Raw genomic sequence first — 24,745 nt, forward strand, 5'->3', positions numbered from 1 at the left:
GATAGCAGGAGATATTTTTTGGACAGGGTAATCAGGAAGACCTCTGTGAAGAGGAGGATTTGAGCAGAAACCTGGGTAAATTAAGAAGCAGACTTGTGAAAACACAGCTCTGACTTTCTCAAGGCACTTAAGACAAATTACATTGCTTGAAATTCATAAATACACACAGAGTATTTCTCCCAGCAGATTACATTGGGTTTGGACATGTTGACTCCTTGCAGTGTTATTTCAGAATACATTTGAGTGTCTGAAAGCAATGTATTGGTCAGATTGATATTATAAAAACACTGTATCGTTCATGAGAAGAGTTGGGGTCATTTTTTTTTTTTTTAAACTGAGAAAGCAGGATTTATTGAGAGAACAGAAAAGCTCCCACAGCAGGACCCAAAGGGGTTGCCTCATTTTTTTTTTTTTTTTTTTTTTTTTAAAGCTAATTCTTATTGAGCACTTATGATGTGCCAGACACTGACTTATGAATATATATTTACTTAATCATCTCAAACTGAATAAAGTCTTTACTTAATAGTACTCTAGATTTCAGCCTACCTTATTACACTAATGTTTGGAGAAAGTATTATATCAATATAAAACATATTTAAGGCAAAAAATAGTTGCCAGCTTAAAGGGGATAAAAAATTAGAGAAAATTAATGATAATTTTATAATATCTAAATCTTGAGATTTTAATATCTAAAACTTAAGGTTGTTTTTGGCCACATTCACAGTAGCAATAGTTTAAAGAAGAGAACGTTTCAGGCTACAGTGATATTTTAATGGGCTAAGATATTTTGTGTTGCGATGACTTTCAAATTTTTCTGCTGACAGGTACATTAAATGAAACAGAAAACTTGTAGCAGTAACTCTTAATATATGATATCTGGATGTGATGGAAGCTTTATGATCCTCACATCGTAACTTTACTCATTTCTATTTAAACTGAGATCAGACACAGTGGCTCATGCCTATAATCCCAGCACTTTGGGAGGCTGAGGTGAGAGGATTGCCTGAGCTCAGGGGTTCGAGACCAGCCTAAGCAACATGGCAAGACCTTGTCTCTACAATAAACAAAAAAATCAGCTGGGCGTGGTGGCGCATGCCTGTAGTTCCAGCTACTTGGAAGGCTGAGGCGGAAGGATCACCTGTACCCAGCAGGTCGACACTGGGGTGGCCATGAGCACGCTACTGCACTCCAGCCTGGGTAACAGAGTGAGACTCCTACACACACACACACACACACACACACACACACACACACACACTGAACCCACAAGGAAATTCTAATATAGTGTATATAAGCAACTGTTTTTTCTTAACTGAATACCCCATTATCTGCTTCACTGTGTAAATTGTTCATTAAAGAAACAAAAATCTGTAATGTCATTGGTTATAATGTTTTTCTTCTATCACAATTTATTTTGAGCAAATTATAGTAACAATCATATTCTAAAGAGTTGCTCAACTTCAGCAAAATTGACATTTGAGGCCGGATAATTCTTTGATGTGGGGACTGTCCTGTGCATTGTAGGATGTTTAATAGAATCCCTGGCCTCTTCCCATTTAATGCCCCCACAGTTATATAACCAAAAATTTCTCCAAATAATGCCAAATATCCTTTGGGCACCAAAACCACCCCAGTTGAGAACTGCTGTTTTAAAGCAATTTTTAAAGTAATCCATATTCATTTACTTTTAGCATTAAGAGACAAATTCTGTACATAATGAATTATTTTTACTATTTTTTTTTTCTTGAGTTGGAGTCTCACTCTGTTGCCCAGACTGGAGTGCAGTAGCCCCTCCCAGCCACCGCAGCCTCAACCTGCTGGGCTCCGGCGATCCTTCCTCCTCAGCCTTCCAAGTAGCCGGAATTACAGGCATGCGCCACCACACCCGGCTGATTTTTTGATTTCTTGTAGAGATGAGGTCTCGCTGCCCCGCAGGTCTCGAACCCGTGGGCTCAGGCAATCCGCTCACCTCGGCGTCCCAAGGCACGGGATTACAGGCTGAGCCACCGAGCCTGGCTTATTTTTACTATCTTTATCCTTTTTTCTACTAGTCTTTCACCCTAGGGAAAAACCAACTTAGAGACATTGATCTTCCAACCCATCATTCCCAATGCAGACCCATAATTTCCTGCCCATGTAGTATTCTTCCAGTATTTTTCTTAAATTTGGGGGGGTATTGTGGAGGGTGATGAAGGGACTATTTACTGCCTTAATTGCTACTTCTTTGTGTGCCAGCATTCATAGTGTTGTCTTATGGAGTGAAGGGTTGAGGAGAAGGCCAGTTATGTCTAGCAACTAAATATCACAGTGTGGTCAAAAGAGCTTATTTTTATCTCTGTAGATAGAAGGAAATATGAACAATGACAGGTAACGAAAAGGTAGTTAAAGGTGAGCAAAATTTGAGACCTTGTAAGCAGAGCAACTGTGATATAAAATGTCTGGGCGTAGCCATACTGCTAGAAAGTTGGTATTTTGTAGAATTGCAAGTCAGTGGAGTCAAGGAAGTCCAAGCACCTTGAAGAGAATGTGTCAGAAGTGTCATCAGTGTATATTGAAGCCACCATGAAGGATGAGGTGGGAGCTTAGGGAACAAAGTCAGGGAGTGGAGGATGACCCTCATGCTGAAGGTATCTAGGGCCACAAACAGTGCTAAGAATGGCAGTGGTATACACTGGTGGCCAGGCCTTGGAATGAGAATCAGAGCATTAATCATAGATCAGCATTATACAAGGTTTATCAGGGAGCAAGACGTAGGCTGTGCTCTCTTCTCTCGGGAGATTGTGTGACAAGATGCCAGCCACAAGAAAGATAGACTTCCATTAAGGCAAATCATTCATTCACTCACTTAACAAACACAAACCAGGCACCTGTCACATGCCAAGTGATATACAGAATGGCATAATGCGTGGCTTTGTGAAGTATGTGGCCCAGCAGGACGACAGACATTACACAAATATCTGTGAAACTGATGTTGACCTGGCATAATAAAGTAGGACAAGATACACGTGACAAGATACACATTCTCTTTTTAATTTCTACAAAGTGGTCCTTACTTTGGGTAATGATATCGTCATATTCTGTTTTGTTTTACGTTTTTCCTAAGAGCTGAAACATCATCCTCTCTTCAATGATGTGGACTGGGAAAATCTACAGCATCAAACTATGCCTTTCATACCTCAACCAGATGGCGAAACAGACACATCCTATTTTGAAGCCAGGAATAATGCTCAGCACCTGATTGTATCTGGATTTAGTCTATAGCACATACATTTTCCTTTTAGTCTAACCTTGTGTTATAGAATAAGCTTGCATAATTATATACTCCTTAACACTAGATTGATCTAAGGGTGGAAAAAGCATTATTTTACCTGGTTCAATGCGCTTTTAATGTTGGATACATTTTTCACAGAGTTAAAGGCTAAAAGGAATATAGTCAGTAATTTATCTTAATCTCAGACTGTATATAAATCTTCAAAACTTTTCTTCATCTATTTATTTTGTTTATTGCACTTTATGAAAACAAAAGCATCAATAAAACTAGAATGACTAACACTATCGAGAGAGAGCCACAAACTTGATTTTCTTTCTCCTTATCTGTTGATTTCAGTCTACCATTCAGTTTGGTGGTTATTTAAAGTAGCAAAATAATCATACTGTTTTATTTGAATGTAATCTTTTTGCACACGTTCGTCAGGAAAAGCTGTCGCCTCAAGGACAATAATTTAAGGCCACATTTGGTGTCTCAAGAAATGCAGCTGGGAAATTCTTTCACTCAGTAGAGGAATGAGGAATGAGGGTAAACAAAAGGACTAAGGTTTTAGCTTACTTATGATACAGTTTTGCTACCCTGACTGCTATTGGTGTTTACTCTGCAATATGCTATTTGTTTAAAATAGTATAGGGGGTCAGGCGCAGTGGCTCATGCCTGTAATCCCAGCACTTTGGGAAGCTGAGGTAGCAGGAACACTTAAGGCCAGAGTTTGAGACCAGCCTGTACAATATAGCAAGACCTCATCTCTACAAGAAATTTAAAAGTTAGCCATGCATGGTGGTACATGCCTGTAGTCCCAGTTACATAGGAGGCTGAAGTGGGAAGATCACCTGAGCCCAGGAGGTTTAGGCTACAATGAGTTGTGATCACACCACTCCAACCTGAGTGACAGAATAAGACTAGGAAATAAGACACACCTAACAGGAAAGGCGAGGTATGATATAATGTACAATTTGGATAGCTTGCTCAATTTTAATAGAAAATGTGATGCTTTGCATCTTATAATCATTTATTTAAAACATGCAACATTATCAAACAGACTGATCAACAAACATTATCAACAGACTGATCCTTAAAAAACAAAAAATAATTTACTTTTGCTTAACAATTATAACAAGTAGATTACCAACATTATTCTTTTAAATATGTATACTAAGATTCAGTTTTATAAGTTATACTTTATTTTTTTTGAGTTGGAGTCTCACTCTTTCACCAAGGCTGGAGTACAGTGGCTCACTCATGGCCACTGCAGCCTCGACCTGCTGAGCTCAGGAGATCCTTCCGCCTCAGTCTTCTAAGTAGCTGGAACTACAGGCACATGCCACCATGCCTGGCTAATTTTTTGATTTATTGAAGGGATGAGGTCTCACCAAATTGCCCAGGCTGGTCTCGAGCCCGTGGGCTCAGGCAGTCCTCTCACCTTGGTCTCTTAAAGTGCTGGGATTATAGGCACGAGCCACTGCACCCATTCTATAAGTTATATCTTAAATTCATTGACGTTTTCCGCATACTTAATTCCCAGAAGAGCAAAGTTCAGATTTAAATGTACCATTTGTAAGTTTTCTGCGAAATTTCCATTAAATACTTGTTCTTTTTGCACATTGGTTTTCTTGTTTTACTTTCCATTACCATCCCAGTAAGAGTCCTGTTACAATGTAGTTCACAGATGTACAAGTTTAAAACTGTTGCAGTGAAAGATAACACCATTATAATCAGTGCTGTTTAATTGAGTCCGTGGGTTAATGGTTTCACTGAGCTTGTTTTAATAACTACTTAGATGTAATGCCACAAATAGTCACCTTTTCTAATAAAGTGTTTAAAATACTGTTTTTACAACTTCATCTAATATAAATTACATCTTTCTCTTGAATTAGATGAAAACCCAGAATTACCTGTCATCCTTTCATGGTATTTTCAACTAGTAGAAAGAAAAAGGCGGCCATTGCTTTGCAAGATTCTGGCGTGGCCCTGTGCTCTTTGAGCTGTGGCTGTCACCATGCTTCCTGGCTTTGGCCCTCTCCCTCACTTTGGGGAGGTGAATCTTGTCTCTCCCTTCTCTTTCTCTCTCCAACTTACTTTTAAATAAACTTTTCTTGCAGAACAGAGTGCAGGTCGGTGAGGTAGTTGTTCCCTACCTCCCTCTCTGCAGTATCAAGGTTGCTGTGGGCTCTCCTGCCAGCTAGCCCTCTTGGCGACCCCGGGTTTCTAGGACTATTCCTCCCCTGGCCCCTTCAGGCTGCCCACTGCAGTGCTTACCCTCACTTATGGTTTCAGCAGACTCTGCCCTTTCTCGATAGTTCCTTTTTAAAGCTTTCCTCAGATTACACACACACACACATACACACACACACAGAAAGAAGTCTTTGGAATCAAGCACAAACTGTTCTAAACATTTCTATACTACATTAAAAGACCTTGAGTAGGTGAATCTGAGCTACTGATGATTCACTCATATATTGGGGATTAATGATGATTACCTGGGAGAGCTAGAATGAGCAGAGTCAGTTTAAGAAAAAAGTCAGGCCGGACTCGGTGGCTCAGCCTGTAATCCCGCGCCTTTGGGAGGCTGAGGTGAGTGGATTGCCTGAGCCCGTGGGTTCGAGACCCGCCTGAGCAGCGAGACTTCATCTCTACAATAAATCAAAAAATCAGCCGAGCGTGGTAGCGCATGCCGGTAATTCCGGCTACGGAGCCCAGCAGGTCGAGGCTGCAGTGGCCGGAAGCAGCCACTGCGCTCCAGTCTGGACGACAGAGTAAGACTCCAACTCAAAAAAAAAAAGAAGTCAGTGTAGTGGCTGCCCAGGATATGTCTTAACAGCAACTTGAAACATTACTGATTAATCGGGGAAATGTATTGAGCCTACTCCCAATGCTGAATACAGTGCCCTTGGAAAGTTACACTGTTTGCTATTATATTATTACACTGTTTGCATGTATGGCTAGTCACCTGAAATTCAGTCTCCAGACATGCTATAATGCTATTTATTGGGAACAAATGATTTGTTATCTAAATTTATACCTGTCAAGATGTAGGTTCAGACTCCTACTAAGGAAGCACCTAAGAGAACTTGAGAAAAAAGGAAAAACAGGATTGGTTTTGACAGTCAATGTGTATGTGTGTGCATACATGTCTTTAAAGAACATTGACTGCCACCAGTAGAAATCTATGCATCCTTTGCTATGATGGAAATCAGAATATATCATCACCCCAAAGTATGCCTCTTTGACATAAAAAGCATGTTTGTGATAAAGGCAATTAAGCAGCAAACTGAGAAAAGCTCTCCCCATCCTCCTGCCTTTCTGCCTGAGGCAGGATATGAATTCTCCTGCATTGGAGACAACTCTAACATCTTGACAGCCCAGAGACAGCACCAGAAGAACCTGCAAACAAACTTTACTCCCTTAGCTTCCTTCCATATACTCTGTTTACATTCTCAAAGTGTCCAACACTTGGAAGCCTAAAATCACTTTTCTTTGTCCTGTCATATCTCTACAAATGTATTGTTCTTTGTTGAAGGTGCTGTATATACCAGAGCTCTAAACAACTACTTCGGGTAACATTTCATGGAAGTTTCTCCCATGTGATATGCACAGCATACACTAATAAACTTGTTTGCTTTTCTATTGTTAATATATCTTTAGTTATAGGGATCTATCCCAACCAAGAACTCATGAGGGTTGAGGAAAAAATTAAATTTCCTTCCTGACAGCCATATGCAATTTTTATTAATAAAAAATAATCTTCTCACCCCCACTAAATGTTATACAAAACAAAAAAAAAAAAATGTATTCCGAGCCAGCCATGGATAGGTTAATTTTTAACTGTGTAAAGCATGTATTGGATAGGACAATATTTGAAAGTAGGAGACTGAATAAAAGGCTATTGCACAGCCCACCTGGATTCAAGATATATTTTAGGGGTAGAATCAACAAGAGTTACTAATATATGGAATGGGGAGGGCAACAGAATGAGAAAAGCCAAGTTTGACATCCAATTTCTGACTTGGGCAACTGGGTCAATCGTGGTGCTACACCATGAAATGGAATGGTGGATGAGACAGGTAGACACACTAAGTTTGAGATGTATGTGAAACACCCAGATAAAGAATTCAAGAAACCAGGTAGAGACTTCCAAGTAAAAATGTCTGCAATTCTTTTATACTCTTTCCACAAAAGATGGAGTCTATTTCTCCTCTTCTTGAATATGGGCCAGCCTTAGTGACTTGCTAGTTCTAATGAAGAAAGAGGTGGAAATGGCTCCACATAGCCTCCAAGATCAGGTTCAAAGTGGCAATATAGCTTCTGCCTGACTCTTTCTTGGGGCACGCACCTCCAGAACCTGAGCTGACATGTAAGAAGTCTTGCTACCCTCAAGCCGTCATGCTGGAAAGACCATGTAAAGAAGCTATATACAGAGATGCCCACAGATCCCCCACTGTACCATCCACCAGGTGTTTGAGTCTTTACAAAAGCAGCTGCCAGACATACATATGAGAATGCATTCATCAGATATTGTAGAGTCCTCAGTACCTTTCATACAATCCACGAATGCAGTAAATAGCTGCTTTTTGCTTTGGTATAGTTTGTTATCCAGCCACAGTAACTGGAACAACACCCAAGACAGAAAGAACAGCAAGTCCAGAGCAGGTCAAGAGACTTCAGGAGACTTCTTCAGATAAATGAAATTGAAATTCAGGTATCTGATGTATCTGAATATTCTAATAGGCTTTTTAGACAAATGGGGAAGAATTAGGGATTGGATATTGCTAAGTATAAAGAAAACTAAGCAAATGAAAAAATAAGAGAGTTAACTTTAGCAATAATAAGCTGTGCAGGAAATTTTTAAATGCTCATAGTTTAATATATTGCCCACTATGAAGTGTTTACATGATCCTAATAATGTGAACTCAACACTGATCTAACCATAGTTTCAAGACAAATGGGTTAGGTGACAATTCTCCATAGCTTCCTGACATTTCTGCAGGCTGTGCAAGTGAGGTGCTGACTAACCTTTGTTCTGCACCATCTTTTTTTTTTTAAATGATATAGAGTACAGCAGGGTGTGGTGGCTTACACCTTGTAATCCCAGCACTTTGGGAGGCAGAACTGAAAGGATTGCCTGAGCTCAGGGATTTGAGATCAGCCTGGGCAACTTGGCGAGACCTTGTCTCTACAATAAATCAAAAAATTAGCTGGATGTGGTGGCGCACGCCTATAGTTCCAGCTACTAGAAAGGCTGAGGCGGAAGGATCACCTGAACCCAGCAGGTCAAGGCTGCAGTGGCCACAAATGTGCCACTGCACTCTAGCCTGGGCAACAGAGTGAGACTCCACCTCAAAAAATAAAAAATTAAAAAAGATGTAGGGTACAATTCAGGATTAGGTATACAAATGGTCATTGTGCAGGTAAAGTTTGGACTTTCCTTTGGTCCTCACTCTGGACCATCTTTTCAAGGACATTAATATAGTTAATAGCTTTGGAAGACAGAGATGGTATGTTCCTTTGGAGTAATGGCAGGTTACTTACTGCCTACTAAAGATAATGTCTCTTTCTGAAGTAAAGTACAGGGTTGCTTATTACCCATTATAAAAGATTTGGGTGCCCTAAAGTCAGGGTTCCTTTACCATAATGCACCTCACTGCACGTGCAGACGTCATCTGTCTTTTTGTCACCCTGTGGGAATTGGGGCTTGGAATACTAGTACAAAAATGTTGCTAGGCTTGGTATTACTACTGCTGCTATATGTAATAAACTATCCTTTGTTTCTGATCCAGGAGTTTCATGGCTTCTACCAGCATCCATGAAATTGTGGCAATCTAACTTGTTAGCTTGCAAGTATAAAATCTCAGACCTTTCACTGTTTCTGATAAACTGTATTTGAAAGATGGGAAAATGAATACATATGAGGATACATATGAGCAGTGAATGAAAGGGAAGGGAGAAAAAAATGAAACCTTCAATTTCAACAATGGGTAGTAAATAGATAATTCCTAAAACAGAAAAACCAAGAAGTAACAATTCAAACACATGATTTAGAACCTTAGAGATAAGTATAAATAATCAGTGAAAAGTCATGACAGTAGTTGCCTCTGGGGATGAAAAATGTGGCAAATTCCTTGAGGAAAGGGACAATATTGAGGGGATGGGTGGAAGGGGCTTTTGATTTAAAAGAAATCTGTATTTTTGCACAAACTTTTCCAGTGTCTATTTCTTCATAGCACTTCCAAAATCTGCAAAAGGGAATTGGATATCTTCTTGTCCTACTTCTATAAAAGTACTGGATAGCAAAATAATCAAAGTGTATCATTATTACTATCAAAAGAGCTATCATTTACTAAGAACTTACTCTATCCTGAGCACTTCTCTATGTATTTTACATGCGGTAAACATTTGAGATTTTGTTTTCCCAGTTTTGTAAACGAGGAAACTAAAACACAACTTAAGAGACTATCCCATGATTGCACAGCCAGAAAGTGGCAAGCCAGAATTAGCACCCAGCAAGTATGGCTCCAGAGCCTGGACACAGTCCTGAGAATCAAGGACTACCTATATTATTCATGTCTCTAATAGCAAGTGTCAGAAACCTGACTTAAACTACCCTAATAAGAGAAATTCACTAGAGTTAGCTAAACATGCCTCACTGTCTCTGGCTCTAAGTTGTCAAAGTTTCAAGGTCTCAGTGTTGGTCTTATCTAAGGCTCTTCCAATTGGCAAGTCACACGGCCCCCAGAACCCCTAGGGCGACATAATCTTAGCAGGCTAAAATTCAAAGAGAAAGAGAATGCAACAAAGAGAAACCACAGCACACTTATCAGAATGGTTAAAATCCAAAACACAGACAATACCAAATGCTGAAAAAAAGTAACTGGGATTGCCAGGAAGACAGTAAAAAATGAGTGATGGGCATTAGCGAGGAGGTGGGGGGTAACTAGGCTGAGCACAGAGGATTTAGGGGCAGTGAATTTCTCTGTATATTATGATGGATGGATGTTTTATTTATTAATTTTTTTTTTTTGAGTTGGAGTCTCACTCCGACGCCCAGACTGGAGTGCAGTGGCCGCTCCGGCCACCACAGCCTTGACATGCTGGGCTCCGGCTATCCTTCCGCCTCAGCCTTCCAAGTAGCTGGAACTACAGGTGCGCGCTGCCACGCCTGGCTCATTTTTGATTTTTTGTAGAGATGAGGTCTCGCCAAGTTGCCCAGACGGGTCTCGAACCCACGGGCTCAGGCAATCCACTCACCTCGGCCTCCCAGAGGCGCGGGATTACAGGCTGAGCCACCGAGCCCGGCTGGATGTCATTTTAAATTTGGCAAAGCCTATTGAATGCACAACACTAAGAGTGAATCCTAAGGTAATGATGTGCCCACATTTGTTCATCATTTGTAACAAATGTGCCACTCCATCAAGGTATGTTGGTGGTGGGAGACATGGGGGATGGGGTGTGAATATGGGAACTTGGTACTTTCCACTCAGTTTTGCTGTGAACCTAAAATAGCTCTAAAAATGAAGTCTATGAGAGAGAGAGAGAGAGAGAATACTTTCTCTCCTAGCACCATAAAATAGATCCCAGAGAATAACTGCCTCACTGATGGTCTTATACCTGTCCCTGGGACCGTCATTGTGGTCAGGAGAATGGGGTATAAACTGGCGAGGACCGAGTCACTTGCCCATTACAGGGGGTTGGGTTGGGCAGCAATGGGCATAGCTGGCCTTAGGCCCATCCCAAGATGGCCCTTCCACCTCAACCTTCCAAATAGCTGGAACTATAGGCGCAAGCCACCCTGCCCGGCTAATTTTTTTAAACTTATTGTAGAGATGAGGTCTCACCAAGTTGCCCAGGCTGGTCTCAAACCCCTGGTCTCAGGCAATCCTCGTGCCTTGGCCTCCCAAAGTGCTGGGATTACAGGCATGAGCCACTGCAACTGGCCCTTCTTTTGTTTTTAAATAGGCAAAGGACATTTATCATTTTCCAGCTTATAATACGTGGTCCCATTAGGAAGGAAGGACTAATGGAAAGAAAGAAATTTGGGGAAAAACAAGCATTAAGAAGCAGAAACATGGCCAGGCTCAGTGGCTCAGTCTGTAACCCCAGCACTTTGGGAGGCCGAGGTGAGTGGATTGCCTGAGCCCACAGGTTCGAGACCCACCTGAGCAACTTGGCAAGACCCCCGTCTCTACAAAAAATCAGAAATTAGTCGGGTGTGATAGCGCACGCCTGTAGTTTCAGCTACTTGGAAGGCTGAGGCAGAAAGATCGCCAGAGCCCAGCAGGTCGAGGCTGATGTGGCCAGGAGTGTGCCACTGCACTCCAGTCTGGGCGACAGAGTGAGACTCCAACTCAAAAAAAAAAAAAAAAAGGAAGAAACAGTCGGGCGTGGTGACTCAAGACAGTAATCCCAGCACTTTGGGAGGCCGAGGCAAGAGGATTGCCTGAGCCCAGGGGTTCAAGACCAGTCTGGGCAACTTGGTGAGACTTCAATTCTACAATAAATCAAAAAATTAGCTGGGCGTAGTAGTGTGTGCCTGTAGTTCCAGCTACTTGTAAGGCTGAGGCGGAAGGGTCACCTGAGTCCTGCAGGCCGAGGCTTGGTGGCCATGAGTGTGCCACTGCACTCCAGGCTGGGTGACGAAGTGAGACTCTAACTCAAAAAAAAAAAAAAAAAAAAAAGGGAGAACAGAAAAAGGAGGAGCCCATCTCCCTTACAGTATTGGGGAAGTAACTTACCAGACCTGGACTTCCTACCTTGGTACTTCTTGTTGCCACTTATTTGTTGAAGCCACTGCAGTTGAGTTTCCGTTCCATTCAGTAGTACACTAATGTCTTAAATGATACAAATAACTAATATCACTTTTATCACTATCTGTGGAAGCTACAATTTATAGTTGTGTATTAAAAATGCAAAACCTGCCGGGCTCGGTGGCTCAGCCTGTAATCCCGCACCTTTGGGAGGCTGAGGTAAGTGGATTGCCTGAGCCCGCGGGTTCGAGACCCACCTGGGCAGCGAGACCTCATCTCTACAATAAATCAAAAAAAATCAGCCGGGCCTGGTAGCGCATGCCTGTAATTCCGGCTACTTGGAAGGCTGAGGCGGAAGGATAGCCGGAGCCCAGCAGGTGGAGGCTGCGGTGGCCGGAAGCAGCCACTGCACTCCAGTCTGGGCGACGGAGTGAGACTCCAACTCAAAAAAATAAATAAATAAAATAAATAAAAATAAAAATGCAAAACCTCACCATTTTCCACCTAAGACCAACAATGTTACACATTTAACAGTATGTATTTAACGGTAATGTATTTAAGATTATTGATTAGGGTTAAATGTGTTGCTGTGGGAAGCCATTTATTTAGTATAAGAAATGAAACTAAGATTTTGACTGGATCAATAATATTCTCAACCAGATAACTAAACAAGTTAAATTCCATCCCGGTTTCTGATATTTATCAGATTATATGTAACAGCATGAGTTTATTTTGAAAGTCACACTTACTTTATATGAATTCCTACTATTAGTTCTCATTTAATTCTTGGTACATAATCAATGTACTAATAGTAACAAGTAATAAAAACCATATTTCTCATTAGCCTTTTATTTTTAACTTAGTTTTACAATAAACAGAAAAGAAGTTGATCATTAAAAAAATACCAGAGCTGTCGATTTAAAATGTAAAATGAGATTCTTGTTAAACAAAGCAGGGACACATTACCCTATAATTACATCTTTACTTTTATATACAAGAACTGTATGCAAAGTGCTTTTCAAACTATAAAATCAGACTTTGGAACAGGATACAAATGGTTATCCCTAGGGGCTAGTTACCCGACTGCTTGTAATGATTCAAAACGGCTTACATCTTAATTTGCATTTTATTTAATTATATACTAAGAGAAAAGCCATCATTTTCTGATACCAGACTGATACCTAATTTTTGAAAATAATCCCTGATCCACAGGTCTAACCTTTATTTTTACATATAATTCAGTTGCTTGCTTTACTTTTTCCATAAACAAATATGGGACAATTTTTTAAAAGCAAATATTAGTAGATCCCTTTAAACAGACACATTTTAATCAAGATGGGATTAAAAAAAAAAACAAAGTTACATGAAAAAAAGGACAAAAAGTTTGGGAAAAGCAAATTATATTCTTATATTTTTTTATTTCGGCAAGCAAAGAACCACCCGTACAACAGAGACAGATTCTTTCCCTCTTATTTAAAACACTCTGGAGTCACAGTTGGAGGCCTGAACAAGCTGTCAGCAGGAGAGGTGTTGTGGCCGAGCCAGCAGTCAGGTCTAGAGGTCCAGCACAGAGTGGCTGGCACAGGTGGCCAGCACAGGCATTTCCAGCAAATTCGCAAGAATTTTGCATAGCACTTCTTTGGAAGCGGTTTTCTTGGTGTCCTTTTTGAATAAAGGCGGTAGCTGCGCTTGGGAGTCGGGGCGTTTCACAGTACTATAAGATCGATATTCAAGACATGGTTTTCACCCCACTTCATCAACACACATACAGTTTCTGTTTTTTTGGACCCCTGTTTTATGCCATGATACACCAAGCTTTGGATCGTATAGACTATGTGATTGAAAGTGCCAGACAAAGACCTTTTAAAAGGAGATACTTATCAAATGGGAGAAAATCTGTATCTCAAAAAATTTTATGACTTGTATATTGAAGAATGCGAAAAATATGAACTTGTGAGAGAAGCTTGTTATGCAGGAGACTTTGTCATGTTTAGTGGTCAACCTATACCCAGAAAATGAGGAATATTCTCTGATGTTCAGGGGAAAAAATGGATCAGAGTCTGAGACCATTCAACTATCTTGTGAAGAAGGGGAATTGCTAATGCTCGGATGCAGAATTACCTCCTATTTTGTCTGATCTCCTAGAAAAATCTCAGGTTAATATTTTTATTGTGGACTGTCATAGCAGAAATATGTGACTACAGGCAGTCCAGTAATATGAAATCTCCTGGTAACCAAAGGAGGCACATTCTCTTACATCCAACGATACAGATTTTAATTGTAATCTGTGATGTACTTTCACTAACAAGTGATAACCATAAATGGACCCAGGAAGACAAACTATTACTTGAAAGCTAACTGATCTTAGTACAGCTGAGCCACTGTGTCCTGATCAGACCTGCACTGCAAACAGACTGCTGTATAACAAGCAAATGATGAACACTAGCCCAATGAAATGGTGTTTCAAGAGGTATTCTAGGTCCTCATTGTCCACCTCCTCAGCTGAGATTACTTGATTTCTGACCAAAAAAAAAAAGGAAAGGAAAGCAAGTCAGTATTATGACTTCAAAATTTCTAAAGCAGGAAATTGTGTAGATATGTGGAATGGAGTCCCTAATTTGGCCATACCTTCTGAAGTGGATGTGGAGAAAGATGCCTACTATGCTAACGTGGAAACATCCATCAAATCTGATGACTTACAACCAACAGTCTTGGCAGTTCATGATGTAAAAGATGATTATACATTTCAATGTGAAACTGGTACTCAGTGTCAGAAAACAAAGCTGGCCATCTTGCAGTCACTTGATGATCCACTTTACTATGGTAAAATACAGCCATGTAAAGCAGATGAAGAAAGTGACAGCCAGATATCTCCATCACACTTCTCCACAGATGATCATTCAAATTGGCTCATTATTGGATTAAAGACTGATGCTGTGGGGGTAGCCAATCAGTACCAGGAATTGGTCCAGAATGAAGCTAAATGTCCAGTTGTCACACAGCTCAGTGACTCGGCCAGTCTGTCCATTCCAGGGAGGCAAACAGAATGGACGGAGACTGTGTCAGTTCACTCTTCAGTATTGGGGAAGGGAGTAAAACAGTGACCTCCACCCATCAAACTTCCCTTGAGCTCAGGAAATAGTTCCTCAGGTAAATATTTTACATCACAGCAGGCAAGCAGCTTCCTTAAATCTCCAACTCCTCCTCCTCCTTCTAAGCCACCAAGTCCCTCTCAGAAAGTCTATAGATCGCAATCAAGTTAGCATGCTTTCTCCAGCTGCTCTGTCACCTGCCAGCTCATCACAAGATCTGGAACTCCTAAGCCATCAACTCCTACACCAACCCCTTCATCAAACCCACACCCTCCAGATGCTCAGAGCTCAACTTCTAGTACCCCTTCAGCCACCCCTACTCCCCAAGATTCAGGCTCACCCCTCAGCCCACTTTGTTAACTCAGCAGCAAAGGTCTCTGAGCCAGGCAATTCCTGTGACGACCATTCCTCTTTCCACCATGGTAATATCTATAACTACAGGAAACATGGTCCCCCAGGTCTTGGCAGACTCTACTGGACTTCATCAATATAGTGGGCTCTGTTTGTGGGACGCTGGCTTTGATGAGTGGTTCAGACCCCATGCTGAGCTGTTACATTGGTGACTAACTCTTGCAGGAGTAGACCTGAATGGCCCACTCCCCTCAGGAGGTCTGTTACCAAATACATTGCCCAGTGCAATGCCGGCAGCTTCTCCAGCAGGTGTCCCATTTAGTTTAAAAATACTTCAAGTATCTTGCCTTTACATCTACTCCAGCTTCCGGGTGGTTCACTCATTTTTAACACCCTGCAGCAGCAGCAACAGCAGCTCTCTCCATTTATGCCACAGCAACCTAGTAGCCCACGACTTATAGTCCTCAACAGCCAGGGGAAGTTTCCGAGCAAAATTCAACCAGTCGAGAACAGGCCGTATCTGCTCAGCAGGCTGCTGTTATTAACCATACTGGAGTAGGAAGTTGTATGCAGTCACAGGCAGCTGTAGCTGCAATTCCTGCAGCATCAAATGGCTACGGCGGCAGCGGCAGCAGCACCAACAGCTCAGCTACATCATCATCAGCATACAGGCAGCCTGTCAAAAGTAAAATGCAGACAGGCACACCAAGCACTCCAAAATGCTGACTCTTGTATTATTTTTTTGCTTTTTTAAAAACACAAGAGTGTTGAATCAAAAGGATTGAATTTCTACATCATCTTGCTTTTTTATGTCAGCATTTTGCATTGCTAGATGTACAAACTTTATACAGAAGCATAACCCTATGAATTTTAAATAAAAACAGGAAAATGGTTTCTCCCACACGTGTGTGCACGCACACACACACACAAACACACACACACACAAAACACTCTGAACACATGATGCTAAACCCAACATCATACATATTGAGAATGCTGAAAATTATTTACTACAAAGTCTTCGAATCAAAGAAATCTTCAAAGCACAAGATACAGCTAAGTGAGCAGGAAGTTCTGAAAGGTAAACAGGAAGAATAATTTCCCCAAGCCTTAAAGGATCTAAATGACAGTCTTCTTTTTGGTCTAAATGTAAGAGGTGGGGAAGAGGAACTTAAGTTTCTGTTAGTTAGGCATGCCTTACTCCTGTGGAAGCATTTGGCCTGTTGGCTTGCAAATCCTTCCTATACCCCTGTGACATAGGGGTATCTAAAAGAGTATACCCCAAGGGAAAAACTGAGGCACTAAGAGGTTAAGAGTCCAGTCTGTGTAGTTCACCAGTTGCAGAAAAGTGATTTTCATGTGTTTTCTTTTTGACCTTTGTAAAAACAGTATAAATAAGTTTTCATTTTATATTTCAAAGCACCCTATGAAGCAGACACTAGATATCCTCAAAGAAAAATGATTACAAAGGAATAAATGTATACGATTGAATACAAATCATATTAATCATCTACAGGCTCAGAATACACTTTTAAACATACATTAAGCTCATTCTTCATCATTTTCATCAGCAAGCTATGTCTATTCTGTGAATCATTTGCAAAAAGTAAGCCTAGTATGTAGGGCTCTACTTTTTAATAACAATGCCTGAACACCAAACTCAGAGTTGTACATGCCCAAGATAGATTATGAGCCGCCCACAAATTGAATGTGAAGATTCTTCCAGCAGTTCCCTACTACTTGGCATGGCAATTCAGTGACTAAGACATAAAGTCGGTTTAATCTCCCTTGCAATTCACTCCTGGCTTGCATTCTTTCTCATATTTTATTTAGAAAATTTAAAATACCCACTTATAAATCTGATCTCATTATCACAACTGTACCTTGGAAAAGCAGCTTATATTACTCTATGGGAGATAATCAGGTAAACTTGTTACCAAACAATAATTAATAATTTAATGTCCTTCAAGTTCAAGGGTAGGATAAATGTATGTATGCTACTTACAACCTAGTTGAGATTGATTATTCAAGTATCAGCAATATTAGTCCTTAAAATGTTATCATTTGTGTAGTGCAAAATATATGTGTATGTATGTACACAAATCAAACTACTGGACAACAAAAAGAAATGTAATCATTGCAAACTAAGATTTTCTTGTGAACTCCACAATCCATTTCATTTGGAGGTCATCCAGGTCCAGCAGTCTTCTTGAATAAAATTCCATTTTCTTCAGTTCAGCTTTCTTAAAAAAAAAAAAAGTAAAAACCGGTTTCCATGAGTATAAATACAACCTGAATATGCAACACATCAACACTAAAGAATCCTCAGATGATAACATAACAATAGCATTCAAATTCAAATAGAACCATAAAGTTACTGTTGGTTCTTACAAAACAATTTTCATGTGACTTATAGCCCAGTAAAAAAGATCCAGTGGCAAGTGCTAAAATTACCAGTTATTCATCAATAATTTAAATTTTCTTCCCTCTCACCTTCTAGATTCTCGTCCTTTCCTAAAGTGGCTATTATACAAATAAGACTTAGGACAGTATTATCAAAACGGAAAAGTTGTGAAACAAAAATGTGTAACAGGCTGGGTGCAGTGGCTTATGCCTGTGATCCCAGAACTTTGGGAGCCTGAGGCAAAAGGATTGCCTAAGCTCAGCAGTTCAAGACTGGCCTTGGGCAACATGGCAAGACCTTGTCTCTACAATAAATAAAAAAATTAGCAGGTCGTGGTGGTGTGGACTGTAGTCCCAGCTACTTGGAAAGCTATGGTGGAAGGATCACCTGAGCCCAGCAGGTCAAGATTGCAGTAACTTTGAGCGTACCACTGCACTCCAGCCTAGGCAACCAAGTGATACTCTAACTCAAAACAACAACAACAACAATAATAAAAACAAAGCTTAACAAACCCGAACTATTCATTTATTCAACACAGATTATGTTTTAATTAGTTTCCAGGCTTTGCGCCAGGCACTGGGGATAAGTAAGGCAGGCTCTCAACCCTCAAGAGAGTTCTCAGTTTAGTTGGTGGGGGAGGAGATATATAAACCCCAAACTCAATGACAACAGTGAATGAGCTCTCAGAAAAGTGTGGGCTTGTTAGTACAAGACACAGCAATCACAGATGATCTAAGTCCTGCAAAACGTCCCACTGCTCTAAAATCTCCCCAACACTCAAGACACCCAAATGCCTGAAACTCTCTCATTACAATTTCATTCCTCTCTGTAGAAATACTCTTGTGCAACCCTCTTGGCAGGAGTGACATTTTAAATAATCAGATCATTCCTTATCCTCTGTGGAAATCCTCTTATGTACACCTCCTTGGCAGAGTGACATTTTAAATAATCAGGTCAATTTTCACATAACAGAGGAGATCCCCAGCAACATGAAGAAAATAGGCCCTTGGAGGAAGAGAACTGAAATGATTGACAAAGACAAAACAGCTGTGGGTTGTTCTAACTGTCTGTGAGGTTTCAGCAGAAATGTTAGCTGTGGGGAGCCAGAACAGTTAGCAACGTGGATCAAGAATTCGTGTGATGCACATTAGTAGACATCATCCTTTGCAGATTTACAAAGGGACAGACAACTTGATCTCTAAACCCCTACTCCTACTGTAATAGAATAAACATAAACCATAATCATCAGAACTTTAGAATACTTTTCAGGCTCTTAATGAGATCTTTCTTCTTTTTTAATTAATGTGTGTTAAGAGAAGAAAAGTCACGGAAAACAACAGATAAGGGAATAGGAAAAAGTTCTTCCTATCCATCCATCCGGTTGAACGCTGCTCTGACTGTGCTGCTGGGATTCTTTCCCCTCAACTTTTGATTCAGTACCTTCTGCCCCAGTTTCTATTTGAAGAATGTTCCTCTTGAGACCCTCCTAACCCCAACCAGTTTGTTGTGTTTATTACTCCTCTACTGAAGACTCAGTGTCCCCAAGAAACTACATGATAACACATTTGTGAATCTGGGCAGGCTGATAAAGGAAAGTGGTTAGAAACATCCTCTCCTCAAAGCAATAATTGAAGACTAGTCTTTTGGACTTAAAAGGCCTGCTTTCAGTATTTAACTCTTGGATCCTGGTAACAGTCGAGTTGTCAGGCTACATAACGGGCGACAGGTGGCACCACAGGTGGCTTTTCAGGCCCTATTTATGAAGAAGAGCCTACAGGCACTGCTCTTTATATCACATAGAGAAAAGATGTTTTTGTGATCACTGCAGAGTGGTAGTGCAAGAAATCGCTTTTACTTTTAAATTTATATTCTTCTACACTAGAAAAAAAATCAAAGAGCAGACCTTAAGTATTATTTTTCATGTTAAAAGGAAAAGGTGTGTGTGTGTGTGTGTGTGTGTGTGTGCATAGATATATAGATATATATTTATCACAAATAGGTAGCTACTTATTTTACACGTGTGGGATTATTCCAGTATGTCTGTGTTCACATGCATACATATTAAATAAAATGAAAGTGGCTGGGTGTGGTAGCTCACGCCTATAATCCCAGCACTTTGGGAGGCCGAGACAAGAATTTCCTGAGTCCAGGAGTTCAAGACCACCTAGGGCAACATGGTGAGGCCTCATCTCTACAATAAATCAAAAAAATTAGCCGGGTGTGGTGTACACACCGTGGTTCCAGCTGCTTGGAAGGCTGAGGCATAAGAATCAGCTGAGCCCCTCAGGTCAAGGCTGCGGTAGCTATGACTGCCACTGCACTACAGCCTGGGTAGACAGAGTGAGACTCCAACTCAAAAGAAAAAAAGAAAGAAAGAAAGCTTTTCCCATGTCAGATGGTAATTCCATTTGCCATCTTGCCTACTGAAGGCATTGGGTCATGCATTCAACACGTATTTACTGACCGCCTACTACATGCCAGACACTGCATGAGGGAATGAGCTACAGGATGATCTCTAGTATGAGTAGGGAACACCCTCTACTACCCATACTTTTCCCATCCTAATCAGATCTCTAGACCTTTCTCTTCATCTCTAACACAGAACCTGTCTCTTCCAAACTATATACATTGCTCTCTCATCTTCATTCTTTTAACTGTCAGATTAAAAATGGTTATACACTGCTAGATTAAAAGATGCCTAAAATCCCTCAAGACTAAAATTTATTTCCATATCAAATATGGCCCTACTTCCAACCCTAGTTAATCTGTTACATATATAAGCAAACAATACATGCAAACACCATACTTCATCGAAATGGAATGGCACAGTGCTAAATAACTTATAATTTGGAAAGATCAAACACTTAACATACATTAAAAAAACTTTAATAAAAATTCAATAATAAGAAAGTAGAGAATTAAGAATAGGAAAAAGATTCTTCATTCAGAGAACATCTGTAAACAACTGAAAGGAATATATTTAGGAGAAATGGTAAACAACTTTTTACTATACTACTAGAAAGGAACATTTTAAAAATTGTAGAAAAACTCCAATTTTCTGGGACTGCTGAGGCAGAGTATAGTTTTTTAAATCTTTAATGAAAGTGATAAACTTCTTCAAACTTAAACATAAAATAAATTATTAATCAAAGTAAGCTTTAAGTTTTACTATCCTATGCCAAATTTTTCTACTCTCCAACTCCCAACTTTCTACAAAGGAAACATGAAAAAGAACTTTGAAATGCATTACAAAATATGTAAACATCTCCCTTCAGCGTCACTGCACCCTGCTGCTTAAATCCAGTATTACTACATACTGAAAAAAGGTTTGGTTCTTTTTTCCTCCTATTACCAGGGATATTAGAATTTAAAACACTGGCCGGGCTTGGTGGCTCAGCCTGTAATCCCAGCACTTTGGGAGGCTGAGATAAGTGGATTGCCTGAGCCTGCGGGTTCACGACCCGCCTGGGCAACTTGGCGAGACCTCATCTCTACAATAAATCAAAAATTAGTCAGGCGTGGTAGCACATGCCTGTAGTTCCAGCTACTTAGAAGGCTGAGGTGGAAGGATCACCAGAGCTCAACAGGTCTACACTGGGGTGGCCATGTGCTGCACTCCAGCCTAGGCAACGGAGTGAGACTCCAACTAAAAAAAACAAAAACAAAAAACAAAAAAAGAATTTAAAACACTGTACAGCACTAAACCCAACTATCATATGAGAAAATTTAAATATGTGAAAGAAGAAAAGAAAGAGTTTAAATTAAGGTCTATATCTTAACAACTAAAATAACACATACAACAGGGATAAATAAAATTAAGAAAGCAACTTACACTTCTGAAATCCTACTAAAGTTTTTACAAGTGGGCAGGTATATTCCAAGAATATTGACGTACCAGGAAATGTATTTACTTCATTTATGAACAAAAATCAAACTGTCTTAACATAAGTGAAGGAAGACTAAAATGATTCACCCAATATCACATGCATTTCAATCTATCTACTGTACAGTATGATAACTAGAGCACTCTTTTATATAAGAGAAAGATAATGCTTTTGTTATCAAGTGTAGTCATTAGAAACTTGGGTCCATTGGTAAAGGAAAACACTCACCGTAAATATTTAAACTTGTAGATTTTTGAAAATGTGTCTACTGTTCATTATCATCAAACCCCTACTTCTTTTCATCCCCTGTTGTTATTTAATAGGCAATTGTGATGAAACACTGAAACCCTAATCAGCAAGGCCACCAGTGAGGTAAATAATGGTCTGTTAGCCCATTATCTATAGTTTACATAGTGCACACAAAGGATACTTTTTAGATTTACTTTTTAGATTTTACTTTTCTTGAACCCAAGAGTTTTGGCCTCATATTACTACTAACAGAGACATAGGGCAGTTTCGGGATTTCAATCTATTATTCTCAGGACTATTTGAGGTATCCTGTCATCACAAATTAAAGTCATTCCTAATTCTAGAGAAAGTCAACTACTGGACTGAACATTTTCTGAAATATCAATGTCTATATGTCAAAAATATGAAGAGCAAGCAGGCATTATTTGTTTACCTCTCCACTGTCCTTTACATTAGCAAAGAGCCCCAAATAAACATCAGACTTTAAAAGCATTGTTTCCTCATAAGCAATAAAACTTAAGCATGTAAACTGGGTGCAGTGATATGCATCTGTAGTTCCAGCTACTTAGAAGGCTGAGTTAGGAGGATGGCTTGAGGCCAGGGATCAAGATGAACTTGGGTAACAAAGAGAGACCTGGCTTCTAAAAAAAGCTAAAAAATAAAAAATTAGTCAAGTATGATGGCATGTGCCTATAGTCCCAGCTAGTTGGGAATCGGGGGTAGGAGAATCACTAGAGCCCAGGAGTTCAAGGCTACTGTGTGATATGATCACACCTGTGAATAGCCACTGTACTCCAGCCTGGGTGAAATAGTGAGACCTCATCTCTCAAAAAAGAGAGAAACCATGTAGTCATTTTTGTGTTGTTGTCTAAATAAAAGGTGTACAAATCCATTAGATGCTCTCAAGCGAAAAGCTAAGCCTAACAAGTACCTAGAAACCAACAACATATCCTTTCCAAGGTAGTTTCCTTTCCAGGTATAAAATGTTCACCATGACAATATATCTATAAAATGGATGTATTCCTTAATTGCTGCTGAAAGTTCTTTCTCTATAGGCTACAAAAGTTTATATAACTATAGTATTACCTACCTTCTCCTTCTTTGATAATATAAATGCACCAACCACTGGGCAATAAAAGGCCATATGATGGCAAAAGCTAGTGTACCAGGAGACATCTCGAAGGGCCACCAAGATGGTCTCTGAGAAAAATACAATAAGTTTGTCACCAATCTATTAAATATTACATGCATAAACTTAAAAACATACCTAATTCATAATCTTGAAAATAAAAAAACAGCAACAAATCTCACTACTGCTACAGGGAAGACATTCTGCATTTCACAGCATAACTCAGTAAGCAAACGCTCAGAAGTACTTCATACTTAAACACAAACCAAGTATTTTTCAGCTTCAAAGCTCTAAAGGGTACATTTCATTTGGAATGCTTTGAAGACCTCATGTATTCTAAATGTACTGTAAGTTATTTGAAACCCTGGTACTCAGATTTAATAAAAAATTTCTTACCTGTGAGGGGGTCTGACTACTTGATTGCAATGTTGATGATTTTGCCTATAAATACAAATGAAAGTGATTTAGCCTTGACAAATATGAAGGAAAAAAACTAGGAATTTTTTATTTCCTATCTTTTTTTAAAGGCAGAAATCTTAGTCTATTCTCTTTTTTTCTGCTAACTATGCTTTGATTATCCTAAAACTCATACTGACCCCTAAAATTGTGGGCCAAATACCTTTGATACCTTATGTTTTGTAGTTCAAATTACATAAAGTTGTCAAAATAAAATCTCAAATCTAAACTTTTACTTATATTATAGTCTTATTTCCTACTCAACTTTTCTAATTAATTCCTTAGTTTCTGTACAAACTACCAATTACAAAAAAATTTTTAAACTGCAACCTTTAATTAATAACATTAAAATAAAAGGACTGTAAACAATATCCAAAGATCTGTTTTGGAAATTCATGACAAGCTATAGCAGAAGAATACAATAGATGTGAGAAATAGTCAACCAGTGTCCTAGGTTTTTAAATGAAAAGTAGCATAATTAAGCAGAAAATGTTCAGACTAATTTAGGAAATTCAGATTCCAATTTGGCTCATTCCAAAGACAAGTTTCATTAGACTAGTTATTAGAAACTCACTACTTGAGTTTACCCACTGATTATAACTTTAGAGAAATGGTATGAAGATTAATAAGACCATTGATTCAAGAAATGTATACTGAGCATTTATTATAGACCAGTCACTATTCCAGGCACTAGAGATACGGGAGGAACAAAAATGACAAAAATCTCTTTTCTATTGGAGCTTATGCTTTAGAAGAGGGATACAGATAATAACAAAGCAGTAAAATATACAGCAGTCATAAATATACAGTGGTGATAAATGCCATAAAGAGAAATAAAACAGGAAAGGGAGATGGAACATGTCAGTGTAGGGGAGGCTTGAAAGCAAGTTGAAATAGAATGGTTAGGGAAGGCTCAAAATGATAGCTAACAGCCTTCTGTACAGAGGGAACAGCAAGTTCGGGGGGAGGGGGAACAAGAGTGAGAACAGCAGGAAAACGGTGAGCTGGGACAGGCTTTGAAATTTCTTTGTTAAGGGCAATATGAAACGTTTCAAAGAGCCCAGTATGACTATAGCTTATAGGAAAAACTAAAATTAGTTGCCACTAGATATTACACTAGTCCTCACAGACCATTAAAGTGTCAAACGGTAAGTTCTAGTTCTAGTAACTC

At 39.6% G+C, this 24,745-nt stretch overlaps 2 protein-coding genes and 1 pseudogene across 9 annotated transcripts in view; 2 read left to right on the forward strand and 1 right to left on the reverse strand.

Moving 5' to 3' along the window:
* MASTL (microtubule associated serine/threonine kinase like) overlaps positions 1–3,568 on the forward strand; it is a 31,414-nt gene extending 27,846 nt beyond the window's left edge. For 3 of the 4 annotated variants that reach the window (XM_021715787.1, XM_008064540.2, XM_008064541.2), the window contains one exon: positions 3,104–3,568. In XM_021715787.1, coding sequence (XP_021571462.1) covers positions 3,104–3,261 — 158 coding nt within the window. In that variant the 3' untranslated portion in view covers positions 3,262–3,568. The remainder of the gene's footprint in view (positions 1–3,103) is intronic. The other variant, XR_002482342.1, reaches the window with a different exon arrangement.
* Positions 3,569–12,847: 9,279 nt separating this feature from the next.
* Positions 12,848–16,179, forward strand: LOC103266930 (annotated as a pseudogene). Its single transcript, XR_002482343.1, has one exon. The product of XR_002482343.1 is annotated as a transcription factor SPT20 homolog pseudogene (transcript).
* Positions 16,180–16,847: 668 nt separating this feature from the next.
* The window catches only part of ACBD5 (acyl-CoA binding domain containing 5), a 44,205-nt gene continuing 36,307 nt past the window's right edge, over positions 16,848–24,745 (reverse strand). For all 4 annotated transcript variants that reach the window (XM_008064543.2, XM_008064542.2, XM_021715788.1 and 1 more), the window contains 3 exons: positions 23,515–23,559; positions 23,080–23,189; positions 16,848–17,695 (listed from right to left, as the gene is read on the reverse strand). In XM_008064543.2, coding sequence (XP_008062734.1) covers positions 17,683–17,695; positions 23,080–23,189; positions 23,515–23,559 — 168 coding nt within the window. In that variant the 3' untranslated portion in view covers positions 16,848–17,682. The remainder of the gene's footprint in view (positions 17,696–23,079; positions 23,190–23,514; positions 23,560–24,745) is intronic.

The sequence above is a fragment of the Carlito syrichta genome, unplaced genomic scaffold (assembly GCF_000164805.1).
Source record: "Carlito syrichta isolate Samal-C Ts95f unplaced genomic scaffold, Tarsius_syrichta-2.0.1 Scaffold307674, whole genome shotgun sequence".
Lineage (NCBI taxonomy): Eukaryota > Metazoa > Chordata > Mammalia > Primates > Tarsiidae > Carlito > Carlito syrichta.